At 36.5% G+C, this 14,752-nt stretch overlaps 1 protein-coding gene across 1 annotated transcript; it reads left to right on the plus strand.

The window, feature by feature from the left end:
* Positions 1 to 3,537: 3,537 nt before the first annotated feature.
* On the plus strand, positions 3,538 to 5,465 carry LOC306668449 (receptor expression-enhancing protein 3-like). Its single transcript, XM_079151829.1, has one exon. It carries the CDS (start codon positions 3,646 to 3,648, stop codon positions 4,411 to 4,413), a length of 768 nt encoding a protein of 255 aa, XP_079007955.1. The 5' UTR covers positions 3,538 to 3,645; the 3' UTR covers positions 4,414 to 5,465.
* The last annotated feature ends 9,287 nt before the right edge of the window (positions 5,466 to 14,752 follow it).

Here is a 14,752-nt window from a genome sequence, read left to right on the forward strand (position 1 = left end):
AGTAAGATCTTATGTGATCAATCCCATATGTCTATCTACATAGACTTTCTTGATTGACTCTTGGTATAAAATATTGGGTTTTCCAAGAAGCGAATGCTGAAATGGAATTAGAAGTTTTTATTGGGACATAACTTCGTGAAGGAGAATGGAGGAAGCAAGATTAGGCATGGAAGCCATCAGACCATGATACAGAGCCGACAGAGTCGTTGTTAGCCCAGTGGCTGGTGATGGAGTGTTAGAGGAGATCTGTAGTGTGTGGATATGGACAGGTCTTATACCATTACCTTGCTGTATCACCACTGTCATCCCAAGAAAAGTACTTTTTTGTCTTGAAACCTGTAATGGACCCTGTTGTGACCAAAAGTCAAAGTCTGTCAGCTTGCCACATTCTTTGCATCTAGGTGGTGGGTTATTTTTTGAAGGGGGTGAGATCTAAATAGTGCTTCTTAGAGTTTGCCACAATTAGATAACAGGTTTGGGAATCAGATGACTTGTCTAGGACAATGATAGATACTGCAATTTATCTGCATGCAAGGGCTAGTGCAATAGGGTATTTCAAAACCATTGCATATGTGTGAAATTTCCTAAAAAAGAAGCGAGAAGTGAGACGAAAAGAGATCCTAGGACTGACAGACATTGAAGGAACCTCAGTATTTAATGACCATATAGAAGAGAATAAGCCCAAAACACACATGCACGCACACACACACACACACACACACACACACACACACACACACACAATGGAGTAGTTAGAGAGATAGGATCACATTACAGTGTGTAGTCCAAAAACTGATCCAAGTGTGAAATTGAGAAATTAAGTAATGAAATTTGAGAACCTGAAAAATACCAGTTGAATTTAATGACATGGAACTTACTGGTAATAATAATGATGGGGCAGAAGTCAGATTCTAGGAGTTGAGTTGAAGTATTTATGTGGGAGGCAGGACAGTGGAAATAGGAAGCATAGATAAGTCTTTTGAGAAGTATAAATTTTAAGGTCTTATTTTAATGATATTTAAAAATAAAATCCAAATGTATTTGCAACTCTAGGTAACCAGTCAAAAATGTGAACAGGAATAGCATTATACCATTCCCTCTTAAGGGAATCACTTTTCACATTCTTTCCTGTATTATTTTTTTTCCTTTGAAAATTATCTATTCCAGAACAATAAATTTAAACTCAAGAATTTAATTAGTACATTTAACCCACTTGGAAAAAATACATAAAATAGGTGATAATGGGAATTTTTGGACATACAAACAAATTTGTAGCTGTTTAATATTTCAATATTAAGTGAGATAACCATATTGAAGTTAGAATAGTTAGTATATTAAAACAATAAAGTACATTAGAAAGATTTTATCTGGTAAGACAAATAGCTGAAATGAGGCTGAATATAATGAAGAAGTGAATGAATAGAATACAGTTGTGTTAGTTTTATCTTGTGCTTTGAAAAAGCATTAAAAAAAGAAAAAAAAAAACCTTAGATACTCAGATACCTTAGAGTGTGAGATAAAGGTTGACTTATCAGCCCAGTGATTTAGTGACATCCAGCTGTTTAAATGACAGTCTTCAACAAAAATAGCTTATTTCTAGGGAAAAGATTTATTTAACAAGAAGTTTTTGATTGCCTAAATTTTTGCTCTCCTAATATTAAAGAGATGTCATTATAGTTCTTAGACATATAAGACAACGTAAAATAGTATATCTCTGGTAAGCCATCATTGTTTTCAGTTAGGGTTAGATTTATTTGTAATAATCCACACTTCATTACTTCTTTTTGTATTTATTTGAATTACATATTTACAATAATAAACTCAAATGGAATAAGCAGTTTTGAGCAAATTCAACTGACGAAACAGTTGAATTGATGAGAATAGAAATGTGGAGCATAGAGGAGAGTGTTCAGGATGACAAGTGCCTTAGTAAGTGTATTTGATAGAAGAAAATGGAGAAGCTGTTTTTGAGCAGGACAATTTAATGAATGATGATGTTTGAGAGGTTTTACTATAGATCTGTAGGGTATATTAATTGTACAGCTGTTGCATTGTGCTTTTTCTTATGTAATGATTTTGGTGGAAAGGTTGGGGTAGGGGACGTCAGGTATGACCTTATCTGGACTATTCTTTCATTAGCAATTATCTTGGCTTTTCATTCCCCTATATCTTGGCTTCATCCTCAGGCTGACTTCCCTGATGTAGTGTAAGAGCTGTAGTGGAACAGCTGCAATTCGAGTCCATTCACATTTGCCACTGACCAGAAGAATCAAGATTATTCTTCAAGTAGTTTAAGTAGGAGAGCAAGGAAGATTTCTTCCCCAAAGCCTCCAGAAAACATTTGTTGTTTCACTGACCCGAATCAAATGATGTGCCCTGCCCCAAATTAATTACTATGACTGAATAATGGTGTGTGTTGTTTGACCTAAACCCATTAGTGAATCCCAGGAAACATGGACTGCATGGGAGAGGGAATATACTGGAATGAAAATTTTAACACTCTAGGAGGAGGAATAAAGAGGGAATTTCATTATTGACTGCAAACCAATTTATAAGTTCCTTAGCAAGTTGATGAACTTAACCAAATGTCATCCTTGAAATGACAGGCATTACTTTTCAAAGCAGTAGAAATTCATCTAAGATTGTTTTTCTTCTATTATTGTTCCTAATGTGATGTCACATCTGCAGTATGGTAGAGATAAAATGTTAACATTGTATTGAATAGTGAGAAAGTGTTACTATGTCAATGAATGTCTCAGAGAAGGGTATGGCTTATGGTAAAGAACATGGAGTCCAAAGACTCAGGATTCATATCCCAGCTATACTATGCAATAGCTCTGTGACCTTAGAAAAATCTCATAACCTCTTTCAATTCTCGATTTCTCCTTCTATAAAACATTAAACATTTAAAGTTTTGAGGATTAACTAAACTAATCCATGTAAGGTACTTATTACAATTTCTGACTGCACTTAATAAACGTTAGCTGTTATCCTCAAGCCTAAACAGAGTGGGCTGCGTTCATGGCCATCTGACTGCCTAGAAGGATTCTGGAGCAGCAGAATCAAATTTAGTGCTGCATCTTTGAAAGAAGCTTATAGCATTTGAAACCCCATCCTGTTTATTTCCCTATGTGAAATGATAAATTCACCAGTTATTTTTCTTTCTCACAATGTAAATGAAATTGAAAGAAACTATAACTACATAAAACAATATAATGTCAAACTAAAGATTTTGGGCAGAGAAGATGCTGTGTAGTTCTATTTATATAAAGTCAATACAGGCAAAACCTAACTATGGTGTAAGAAAACAGGATGCAAGTTGGTCTTAGTGAGTAGGGTTAAGTGCTTAGGAGAGGGCACATGGAGGGACTTCTGGCTGGTGGATATGCTCAGTATCTTGATTAATGTGCCGGTCACAAAGTGTGTTTACTTTGGGAGATGTCAGCTCTACACTGATGATTTGCTCACTTTTCTCTTAATTCATTACACTTTAAAATGTTAAAACTGGGGGCCGGGCTGCCGAGGGCGCCAGCGCGGCCCCGGAGAGCGCGAGGAGCCGGCGAGCGCGCGGCCTGACGTTGGCGGCCTGGTCCGCCGCGCTCAGCGCCCATCCTCCCCGGAGCCGAGGCCCCAGCCCGCGGGAAGATGGTGTCCTGGATAATCTCCCGAGCCGTAGTGCTGGTGTTTGGAATGCTTTATCCTGCATATTATTCATATAAAACTGTGAAAACAAAAAACGTGAAGGAGTATGTTCGCTGGATGATGTACTGGATTGTTTTTGCCCTCTACACTGTGATTGAAACAATAGCAGATCAAACAGTTGCTTGGTTTCCTTTGTACTGTGAACTGAAGATTGCTTTTGTCATATGGCTGCTCTCTCCCTATACCAAAGGAGCAAGTTTAATATACAGAAAATTCCTTCATCCACTTCTTTCTTCAAAGGAAAGGGAGATTGATGATTATATTGTACAAGCAAAGGAAAGAGGCTATGAGACCATGGTAAACTTTGGACGGCAAGGTCTAAACTTAGCAGCTACTGCAGCTGTCACTGCAGCAGTGAAGAGCCAAGGAGCAATAACTGAACGTTTAAGAAGTTTCAGTATGCATGATTTAACAGCCATACAAGGTGATGAGCCTGTGGGACAAAGACCATATCAGCCTTTACCAGATGCAAAAAAGAAAAGCAAACCAACCCCCAGTGAATCAGCAGCTTATGGAATTCCACTGAAAGATGGAGGTGAGAAGACAGATGAAGAAGGGGATGGGCCATATTCAGATGATGAGATGTTAACACACAAAGGACTTCGAAGATCACAAAGCATGAAATCTGTGAAAACCAGCAAAGGCCGCAAGGAGGTGCGGTATGGTTCACTAAAATATAAAGTGAAGAAGAGACCACAGGTGTATTTTTAGTCATCTATTCTTCAGATATCCCAAACGATACTAATACATCAACTTCATTTTCTAATATGATATATTTGGGATTTGCATATTAAAATAGTTCTTAAAATTGTGGTGGTGATAGGAATTACTTTCATGAATTTAAATGACTTTATTTCTTTAACAATTACTTTCAAATATTGACTACTAAAGGTAGTTATGCAAGTCCTATTAATATACAAAAATCAAAATTATTAAAAAAAGTATTTTATCCATTTTCATATTCATCAGTGACATTGAATGCCTGGGATATAAGATGAAACACAGACCCACAGTATACTTGAAAAGAGTCTTTATGGTTCAGGACACATTAGCTTTTGTGGTGTTACATTGTGTTTACCTCTATCTATGTGATCTCTATCACATGAGGATAGTAAATAAATAGGCCTCTGAATAGGCAGTAACATAACAAGGACATAATGTAAGATAATAAGGTATATTTTATATATTCCTTTAATTTTTACTTTTATAATACTTTCTCATTTTTTCACCATTAACTGAAATTTTTTGAAAAAACTGTTTGAAAACCAGGTATCCACATAGCACTTTCCTGACTAGTTTTGCACACTTGAGAAAAATGTTTACTTATTTTACAACTGTACATTGACTTTAAATTTTGTTGACACTGTATGCTTGTTTGTCTTATTCTGACATGGCAAATTTATACCTTGAAATACATCATCTCCTTTCCTGTGGGTTTCATTTGTTAAATTCATTGGATTTATAGTATAAAAAAGTATAGCTAACTATTCAATTATAACTATTTTAATTACTTCCTTTATAAACGAGAAGTTATTTTAAACATTAACCAGTTTTCATAATTAGCTGTACAGTATAGTTGAACTTAGTATGTTTTTGTCAACACCAATTACATTTTCAGCTTTTAAAAATGGTAGCTTTTATGAAATAGAGTTGGAGATCAGTGTAGTGCTTAGGTCTCTTCTGATTCACAAAATTATCCATCAGCCAATCCATTCACAAGCTTGGCATTGATATGTGCTGCTGGTTTATAAATCTGGCATTGACTTAAATCATTTGAATATTTTTCTGACTGAGATAATTCCCTGAAGAGGAGTACAGATAGAAATTCAGACACCATTAATCCTGCATATTGAAAATTATTTTTAAAAATTTTTTAATCCAAGAGATTTGGAGATATTAAACTATGAGGCTTTTTAAGGTTGCACTACTAAGTATGTATTGTGAACCCTAAGTCAGTATATTTTTGGTGATGGTTTTAGTGATCAATAATCCAACTTGTACAAGCTAATTTATTTGACCATTTTGCTTATTTGCTCAAAAGAAAACACAAGGGGAGAGATTTGTGAGATCATTGATCTTTCTTCCTTTTAAGAAAGGAAGCCAGTTGGTGATGTATATTCAGGACCTCCTCAGAGTATTAGCCAAGAATGGAATGTTTACTCAGGAGTGTAATTCATGTTGCATCCATACTAGGCTTTAGTATGTTCTTGATTATTTCACATTCTTGATACATAACACCGAATAAAACTTCATTCAATTTGTTTCTTCCAAAATTCAATTCTGAATATCTCCATCTACTTTACCTTGACTAATTTTTAGCCTTAAATTAAAATTAAAAAAAAAATGTTAAAACTGAATATACACGATTTTATTTGGATCAAGAGATGGGTTCCAATCTTGTGTTGAAAGTAAAAGTTACACAAAGATACATCAGTAGGTATCTATTTCTTTGGAGGAAATGTGGTATTTCAAGGACAACGTCTCTCCTGATTTGTTGGTGTTGCACAGCTTCCCACTCAGGTGGGCTATTTATTTATGTGCTGGGGATTGAACCCAGGGGTGCTTAACCACTGAGCCACATCCCAAGCCCTTTTTATTTTTTATTTTGTGACAGGGTCTCACTGAGTTGTTGAGGTTGCTTTGAACTTGGCGATCCTCCTGCCTCAGCCTCCAGAGAGGCTGGAATTACAGGCATGCACCATCATGCCCGGAATATTGGGTAATTTATATAGGAAAAGTAAAACATCTGGGAAGGTAGAAATTGAAACATCAAATTTTTCTTCATCGTATCGTGTTGGTCCTGATGGAGGACATTTGATAGAATGTTCCCATTATCCCCCAAAGAGTGGCTAATCAGTAGGGAAGGAAGAAATAGTCTGATAAAGCAAAGGATGGAGGTTCATGAGTGCCACATTGTTGTGAAACACATATTCCATGCTGGGCTAAGCTAGTCAGTGTGTCTCATCCTCTGACCACAGCGATGGTTTCAGACAGGTGTGCATAACTATACAAGAACAATAATATTTAAGATGACACTTGCTAGCTATCTTTCAAAAAGAAAGATAACAAAGAAAAAATTCAATTCTTAGGAAAATGCCAGGAGAGACACCTTTTATTTTTTCTCTAGATACCGATGTGTAAAATAAAGTTGGTTTTATTGTAGTTATATTACTGCCATCATCAGGGAAACCCTAAAGCTTCCCAGGAAGGCCATTACATACACTGAAGGAAAAAAAACCTATATTATGTAAGGCAGGATGGGGAGATGGAAAGAAATTGAGTCTTTGATGACACAGATTGCTTTATTTTTAAAGCCAGGTTGAGTTAGTTTCTCTCTCATATGTAATGATTATTAATTGATTCAACAATCACATTATTTTTAAGGATGTAGGCAGAATAGTTTCACCTGTATAATTATGGGCATAGAAAGCTGCTGCTTAAAATTATTGGTCAGAGTTCCTTTACCCTCCTGAGTAGATACGCTGTCATTGTTCCCTAACGTGTCCCTGCTACTTACTTTTGAAGTAACTTCCTGAGTTACTTCAAAAGTAACTTTTGAAGAACTTCCTGAGATTATTATGCCCTTACATCTGATTTACTATTCTGTGAAATCTACTATGCTTCCTTCATATAGTATTCAAGGCAAAAATTTGGTCAATAAAGTATTTGTTGAATAAAAATTATTTACTTTAGAGTAGATTTTAGATTCTTTTTTTTAAATACCAGAAGAAATGATTTCATGTAATCACTTCTTAAGTAACCATAATTTGAAAATCTGTCATTCCCAGATTTAGACTATATCAACAGAGACCATGGGAGAGGATCTGCTGAGTATCATGGAAATCATTCACAGTCTGGCTCGACTTTATTTTTCAGTCAACATTCTCTAACCCTCCCCCATTCTATTTCCAGTATGTTCACATTTTCCCAGAATAGCTATGAAATCATGTAATTAGCCTCCGAATCAGCCATGCTGACACAGCCATTGGCATAAAGTAGAGAAAAATTGATCAACTTATTTCTAAGAAAGCATTCCAAAAGAGTCAAGTCTGTTTCAAACACCAGGGAGAGTCTAAATTGTCCATTAATACTATTTTTCTATTACTAATATATGAAATAGCTACTGAAAACTGTCTTCACATGGACTTCAAGAATGCTCACTTCTGCATGCAGTCAACACTACTAGCTCACATTTCTGCACATGTACCGTCGTTTGCCCCTTCCCAGGCAAAATAGACGAACAGTGGGGACTTCCAGGCTCAGAAAAAGTCTACAAAATAGAATATTTTAGGGTAAAAGTAGTCAATAATCAGGTAGGCAATATATAGAGGCAACAGTGGGTTGCCACCCAAGAGATTTTAAAATACAGGAAAAGAAATTTTCCTTTGAGACTTAACCTATACAATATATATATATATATACATATATATATAGCTATAGATAGGTCAGACATAGGAAAGATTACCCCAAATGACAGAAAGATTATCAAATAAAAGATAAGATGATAACCTAGTAGTAGTTGCTGTTGATGATGTGTCTCTATATATGAAGTGAGTCAATTCAATTTTAATGCAAATAATAACTGTACCTATTTCATAGTAGTATTGGGATGATTAAATGGAATGATGATTGTAAAACATTTAGTTCAGCACCTGTTGCTTAATAAGAACTCAGTAAATATTCACCATAATTAGAAGGGATGGAGCATGTGCGAGAGTACACAAGCAACGCTGTTTGCCATCTGTCCTGCATAGTTCATGGTCTCTCAAGGAACTGCTTTAAGTGCTACATGTGTTTTCATTCCCTTCACCCTTACAGCAGTCCTATGTGGTAATTACATTACTATCTACATTTTACCATTTAAGAAACTGGTACCAAGAAGTCACTTAAGAGTAACCCTAAGATTATAGAGTTGGCAAGTGGGCAGACTATAGAGTTGGCAGACGGGCAGATGTTGGAGCGATGATAGGCCTTGGTCTGCCAGATATCAGAGTCTGGGTCCTTAGCCACAATCCTGCACTGTCAGTGTCTGTGGAGCGTGAGCACCCAGAGCAGGCTTGCAGGTCCTGGTGGTTTCTAAGAGTCCTTGCTTTTTGATCAGAAGCTTCCTTATCATGGTTCTTGGTCTGTGAAAACACTTAATAAAATAAATTTGCACAACTGTAGATTTACAGGAAACATCTATATTCTTTAATCTTTCCATGTATTTCAAAGCAAACATTTGATATTTTAGGTGGGTGAGATTTTATTTTTCATAAAATCTTGTAAAATACTTTTGCTTTATTATCAAGAAGGTCATATACATTTTTCTTCTTTACTCTGTTAATATCATGAATTATATTGATTGACTTTAACTTTGCTGGATGCTTTTTTTTGTGAAAAACACAGGAATTGGTTCATTCCACATAAGTTGTTGAGTTAATGAGCATATAGTTGTTCATAGTAGTATTTTATTATTTTAAAAAATGTCTGTAAGCTCTGTCATTCTTGATTATTAAGTTGTCATGTGAGTAACCATGAAGGATCTGAGACTTTACTTGTAAAGTCTGTTACAGTTGTATAGATCCTGACAAAAAAAATATGAGGCCTCTAGGTCAGAGATAAAAGACATTTTATTACCAGATGTGGTGATGCATGCCTATAATTCCAGCAACTCGGGAGGCTAAAACAGGAGGATCACAGGTTGGAGGCCAGCCTGGGCAACTTAGCAAGACTTTGTCTTGAAATAAAAAATAAAAAGGTCTGGGGATATAACTTAGTGTTCAATTTCAAGTACTGCCAAAAAAAAAAAAAAAAAAGTTTGTTCTAGAAATCACAGTAACCAAACTAGACAAATAAATTTCTTGGAGATCATTACGATAACTTCATTAAGATATTTATCCACTGGCATCTTGAATTTTGCATCTGATGATGGTAATTTCCCTCTTTTTTTTCATTCTGTAAATATATATATTTGTTCCAACTAGTTATACATGACAGAAGAATGCATTTTGACTCATTGTACACAAATGGAGCATAACTTTTCATTTCTCTGATTATACATGATGCAGTCACATCATTCGTGTAAACTTACATGTACCTAGGATTATAATGTCCATCTCATTCCACTATCTTTTCCATCCCCATACCCCCTCCCCTTCCCTCACTCCCCTCAGCTCAATCTAAAGTTCCTTCATTCTTCCCTTGCCCCCCCCCATTTGAATCAGCATCTGCATAACAAAGAAAACATTTGACCTTTGGTTTGTTTGGATTGGCTTTGTTCACTTAGCATGATATTCTCCAATTCCATTCATTTACCTGAAAATGCTATAATTTCATTCCTCTTTAAGGCTAATATTCCATTGTGTATATATACCACAGTTTCTTCATCCATTCATGCATTGTGAATTGAGTGGTTACAAAATTGATGTGGCTACATCACTGTAGTATGCTGATTTTAAGTCCTTTGAGTATAGACTGAGTAGTAGGATAGCTGGGTCAAATGGTGTCCCAAGTTTTCTAAGGAATCTCCATACTGCTTTCCAGAATGGTTGCACCAATTTGCAGTCCCACCAGCAATGTACAAGTGTTCCTTTTCCCCACATCCTCACCAACATTTATTGTTGCTAGTATTCTTGATAATTCCCATTCTGACTTGAGTGAGATGAAATCTTAGTTTTGATTTGCACTTCTCTAATTGCTAGAGATGTTGAACGTTTTTTCATATATTTGTTGATCAATTGTATATCTTCTTCTTTGAAGTATCTGTTCAGTTCCTTAACTCATTTATTGATTGGTTTTTTTGTCTTTTTGGTGTTAAGTTTTTTGAGTTCTTTATATATCCTGGAGATTAGTGCTCTGTCTGAGATGTGTGTGGTAAATATTTTCTCCCATTCTGTAGGCTCTCTCATCACATTACTCTTTGTTTCCTTTGCTGAGAAGCTTTTTAGTTTGAATCCATCCCATTCATTGTTTCTTGATTTTATTTCTTGCACTTTTGATGTCTTCTCAAGAGTTGTTTAGATTTTCTTGGTCCTTTTTAACCAAGTAATTTTGGATTTCATTCTGCACATTTTGAATGTTATATTATGAACTTCTGAGTCTTGTGAAAAATCCTCTGGACGTTGTGGATTTTGTTGTTGTTTTAGCAGGCAGCTGACCTGGTGAGGCTGTCCTCTATGGCAGTGATTTGTTCGTCAGAGCCTTTACAGCTGTTTGGATCCAGGTGCAATGGCTGTGTGGGCCATTGGGTACTAGTCTTGAACCTGGGTGGGGTCTACGTTGTAGTTCAGTTCTAAAGCCTTCACTGTGTCGTTTTGGTTCTGTCTTAAGTGTTTACATCTCAGGAGTACGCTGAAGACTTGCATCATTTCACATCGAGGTCCACATATTTGGAGGATCTTCTTCTTTGGTTCCCTCTGCTGTGGTTTCCCAGCTTCCAAGGTATTCTGGTTTGGATATGAGGTATACCCCCAGACTTCCTGCTAATGCAAGAATATGAAGAGATGAAAAGATGGGATTGTGAGAGCTGTAACTTCATCAGTCCATCCTAGTTTGTATGGCTGAGTGGGTGGTATCTTAGGCAGGTGGAGCATAGTTGGATGAGATGAATCACTGGGGGCATGCCCTGGAAGGGTGCATCTTCCCCATGTCTCCTCCCCCACAGCTTCCTGAACAACTTTCCTCTGCTGGACCCTTTCCCTATGATGTGCTGCCTCACCTTGGGCCCAGAGCAATGGAGTTGGCCATCTGTGGGCTGAGACCTCTGACACTGTGAGCCCCAAATAAACTTTTCCTTCTCTATGTTGCTCTTATCAGGTATTTGGGTCACAGCAACACAAAAACTAACTGAAACACAATGGTCCATTGTCTCAACCCTCTGGTTACACTGCTGTATTTTCAGAGTTGTAGCCTCACACTGTCTTAGGATTCCTATAACTTATCTTCAATGGAGACATAGTAATGAGAGAAAGAAAAGAAAAACCTGGGTTTCAATATGCTTTCTCTGATTTATTTCCAGAGTCCTCAGTCGTTTTTTGTGTTGTTTGAAGAGTTTTAATTGTAATCAGTAGGAGAGTTAGGGTGTATTGAGTTTCATGATTTTAAATGGAACCAGAAATTCCTTAATTATTTCTTAAATTGAGATGTCCCATTCGGGATGATATGTAAATTCAATATGACATAATGATATAAGAACCCTACCTAGCTGGGTGGGGTGGCACATGCCTGTAATCCCACCAGGTCAGGAGGCTGAGACAGGAGGATCATGAGTTCAAAGCTGGCCTCAGCAATGGTGAGGCTCTAAGCAACTTACTGAGACCCTTTCTCTAAATAAAGTACAAAAATAGAGCTGGGAATATGAGTGGCCCTGTGTTCAATCCACTGCACAAAAACAACAAGAAAAAAAAGAAATTCTAATCCATTAGAGTTACTTATTCATTGATTTATTTATTAACTAAATACTTGAATAACAACGTTTTAAACTCTGAAAAATGTGTTCAAATACATGTATAAATAAGGCTGAATTTCTACCCAAATTTCTTATTGTTCCATACAGAGGATAGATAAACTAGTAACTGAGTAATTGTAGAACAGAATAAGTGCTGTAAAGGGTCTTGGTTTTTTTTTTTTTTTTTTTCCCCTTCTTCTTCTTTTTCTTTTCTTTTGAACAAAGATCAAAACAAGGAACTTTCTTTCTTGAAGTCTTTTTGGAACAGATGTCTTCTAAATCTTCCTTTTTCTCTTATGGGTCCTCATTTTTTCTCTCTGCTTTCTTCTTTAATTTAGTCCAGAACAGTGGTTCCAGGACACCATTAAATGTTTATGTTTCACAAAGAAACTGCAAGGCACACACTTTAAGCAAAATTAAAAGTGAACTCTCACTTTACTGAGTTACTTGTGAGGGGTGTGGACCCTCAATCCATCTTTTCTTATTTCTTTTTCTACCATTACCTCACCTTTTTTTTTAGGGTAAATATCCTATATTTGTTGTTGAAATCAGCATTTACAGGTTTTCCATTAAAAATTAAAAGTCTAAATGTTCAGTTTAAGAGTGGACAGAATTTTATAACAATATTAAGTACTTCCTTCTGTAGATCTACAGAAGTCAGGCTGTCCTTCAATATTCATCTCACTTAAGGAGACAGGAATAATCACTCCTCACTTTTTACATATGAGAAAACTGAGGCCTCATCAGAGGCAGTAAGTTGCCCAATGACTCACCACTAGAAAGAAGTGGGCTATGATTCAAACCCAGGTAATCTAGTTAGAGAAACCTTCCTCTCTCTCTCTCTCTCTCTCTCTCTCTCTCTAACTTTTTAAAGATGTTGATAGACCTTTGTTTTATTCATTTATTTTTATGTGGTGCTGAGAATCGAACCCAGGGTCTCACACATGCTAGGCAAGCGCTCTACCACTGAGCCACAACCCCAGCCCCAGAAACCCTCTACTCTTAACTCCAGTGTTGTTCTTTTCTGGAGAGAACTTAGAAATTGTTTTAACAGGCAAGGTGGATAAAACAGTTCAGAAATAGTGGTTTGTGCCTGTTCAATCTAATCAAGTTTGGTCTAAAGCTGCCTCCGTACCTATTAAAAATTTGACCTAAAGGTCCCTCCTTATATGGTGAACTGTCACTTGACTTTAAGACTGTAACCTACTGTTGTAACTGAGTATCAGCCAATCATGAGCAACTGTTCAAACCATATTAAAATAAGACAGAAGCTGTATCCAATTAAGCTATCTCTGTACCTCCCTTTGTTCTCTGCATCTCACTTCCTTGTCTCTGGCTATAAATATAATCTGCTCTGTGGTGGGATGGGATGTTCTAAACCCATCATTACCCTTTAGTCTCAGATCTGTCTCTCTTGTCTAAGGATTGATCCTTTGAATTGCACACATCAAAAATATATTCTCCTTTTAATCTTTGAGTCAATGTTCAGCTATAGTTGTGAGTTCTATTTTAACTTCTTTTCAGGTCTTCAAATCACTCCTCATTTTACTTTTCTATCATTACTTAACAGATTACCCCTAAAACTTAGTAACTTAAAATAAGAAACATTGCACAATACTTTCTGTGAATCAGATGCTAGATGCCTTGGGTTCCAGATCTCTCCTGAGGGGAAGTAAGCAGTTGGATGAGGATACAGTCTCATCCGAGTCTCCACAGGGAGAAAATACACTTAGCAACCTCATTCACGTGGCTAGTGGCAGGATTCAGTTCCTTTAGGGATGTTGGACTGAGCGTTTCTGCTCTTTGCTGACTTTGGCCTCGTTGTGTTCTTTGATATGCAGACCTCTCCAGAGGGCATCTCCTACCATGGCAGCGAACTACCCTTAAAGCGAGTGTGTGAGAGACTGAGACAGAGCTTCTAAGGCGGAAGCCACAGTCTTTGTACCTTCTCTCAGAAGTGATATGTCGCCATTTTAGCCATATTCCATTTGTTAGAAGCAAGTCACTAGATTAAGCCCACACATAAAGGAAGGAATTGCAAACCTTGACTGCCTGGATCAGTGCATTTCTTATTTGTTTTAAATAGAACTTATTTGTCCTGAGTCATAGGCTGTGATAGCCTTTGGATGTTGGCTCCAAGAACTTGTCTTGAATTCCATAAATATTTCTCTTTGCATTTTAAATTTTGTTTATCTATCTTAGTCCTGAGTTATTTTTTTAATCACCTGGATCGAGTCTAATTAGATTCCCTTTTTAATATGTCCTGCAGAAATTCATGATATACATTTTTATGTTAACAAAAATAACCATCTTTCTAAAGAAAGCTCTACTGTCTTTCAAAAAGTAATATAATAGTTAGGACTCCATATTTATATTTAACTAGAACTTCCTTTCTGCCTCTTGTTTGGTTGTTGCCCCTTACCCAATTTTGGAGGAGCTGGACATTTTTTCAGGGTAGGAAATCTTTTATCACTCAGAATCACTTTGGGTACAATTTTTCAGCAAGTGGTATTTTTTTTTTTCTGGGAGAATTTAATGAATTAGAAATTATGTAGTTACTTATGTGTTAATGCATAGTTAGAAAGTGCTCTCCAAAATCACAGCAAGCACATTGCTATCATG

This window comes from Sciurus vulgaris, assembly GCF_902686455.1.
Source record: "Sciurus vulgaris genome assembly, chromosome: 8".
Lineage (NCBI taxonomy): Eukaryota > Metazoa > Chordata > Mammalia > Rodentia > Sciuridae > Sciurus > Sciurus vulgaris.

Excerpts from the sequence above, each read along its gene's own strand:
- LOC306668449 (XM_079151829.1), top strand. The coding sequence starts at position 3,646 with ATGGTGTCCTGGATAATCTCCCGAGCCGTAGTGCTGGTGTTTGGAATG.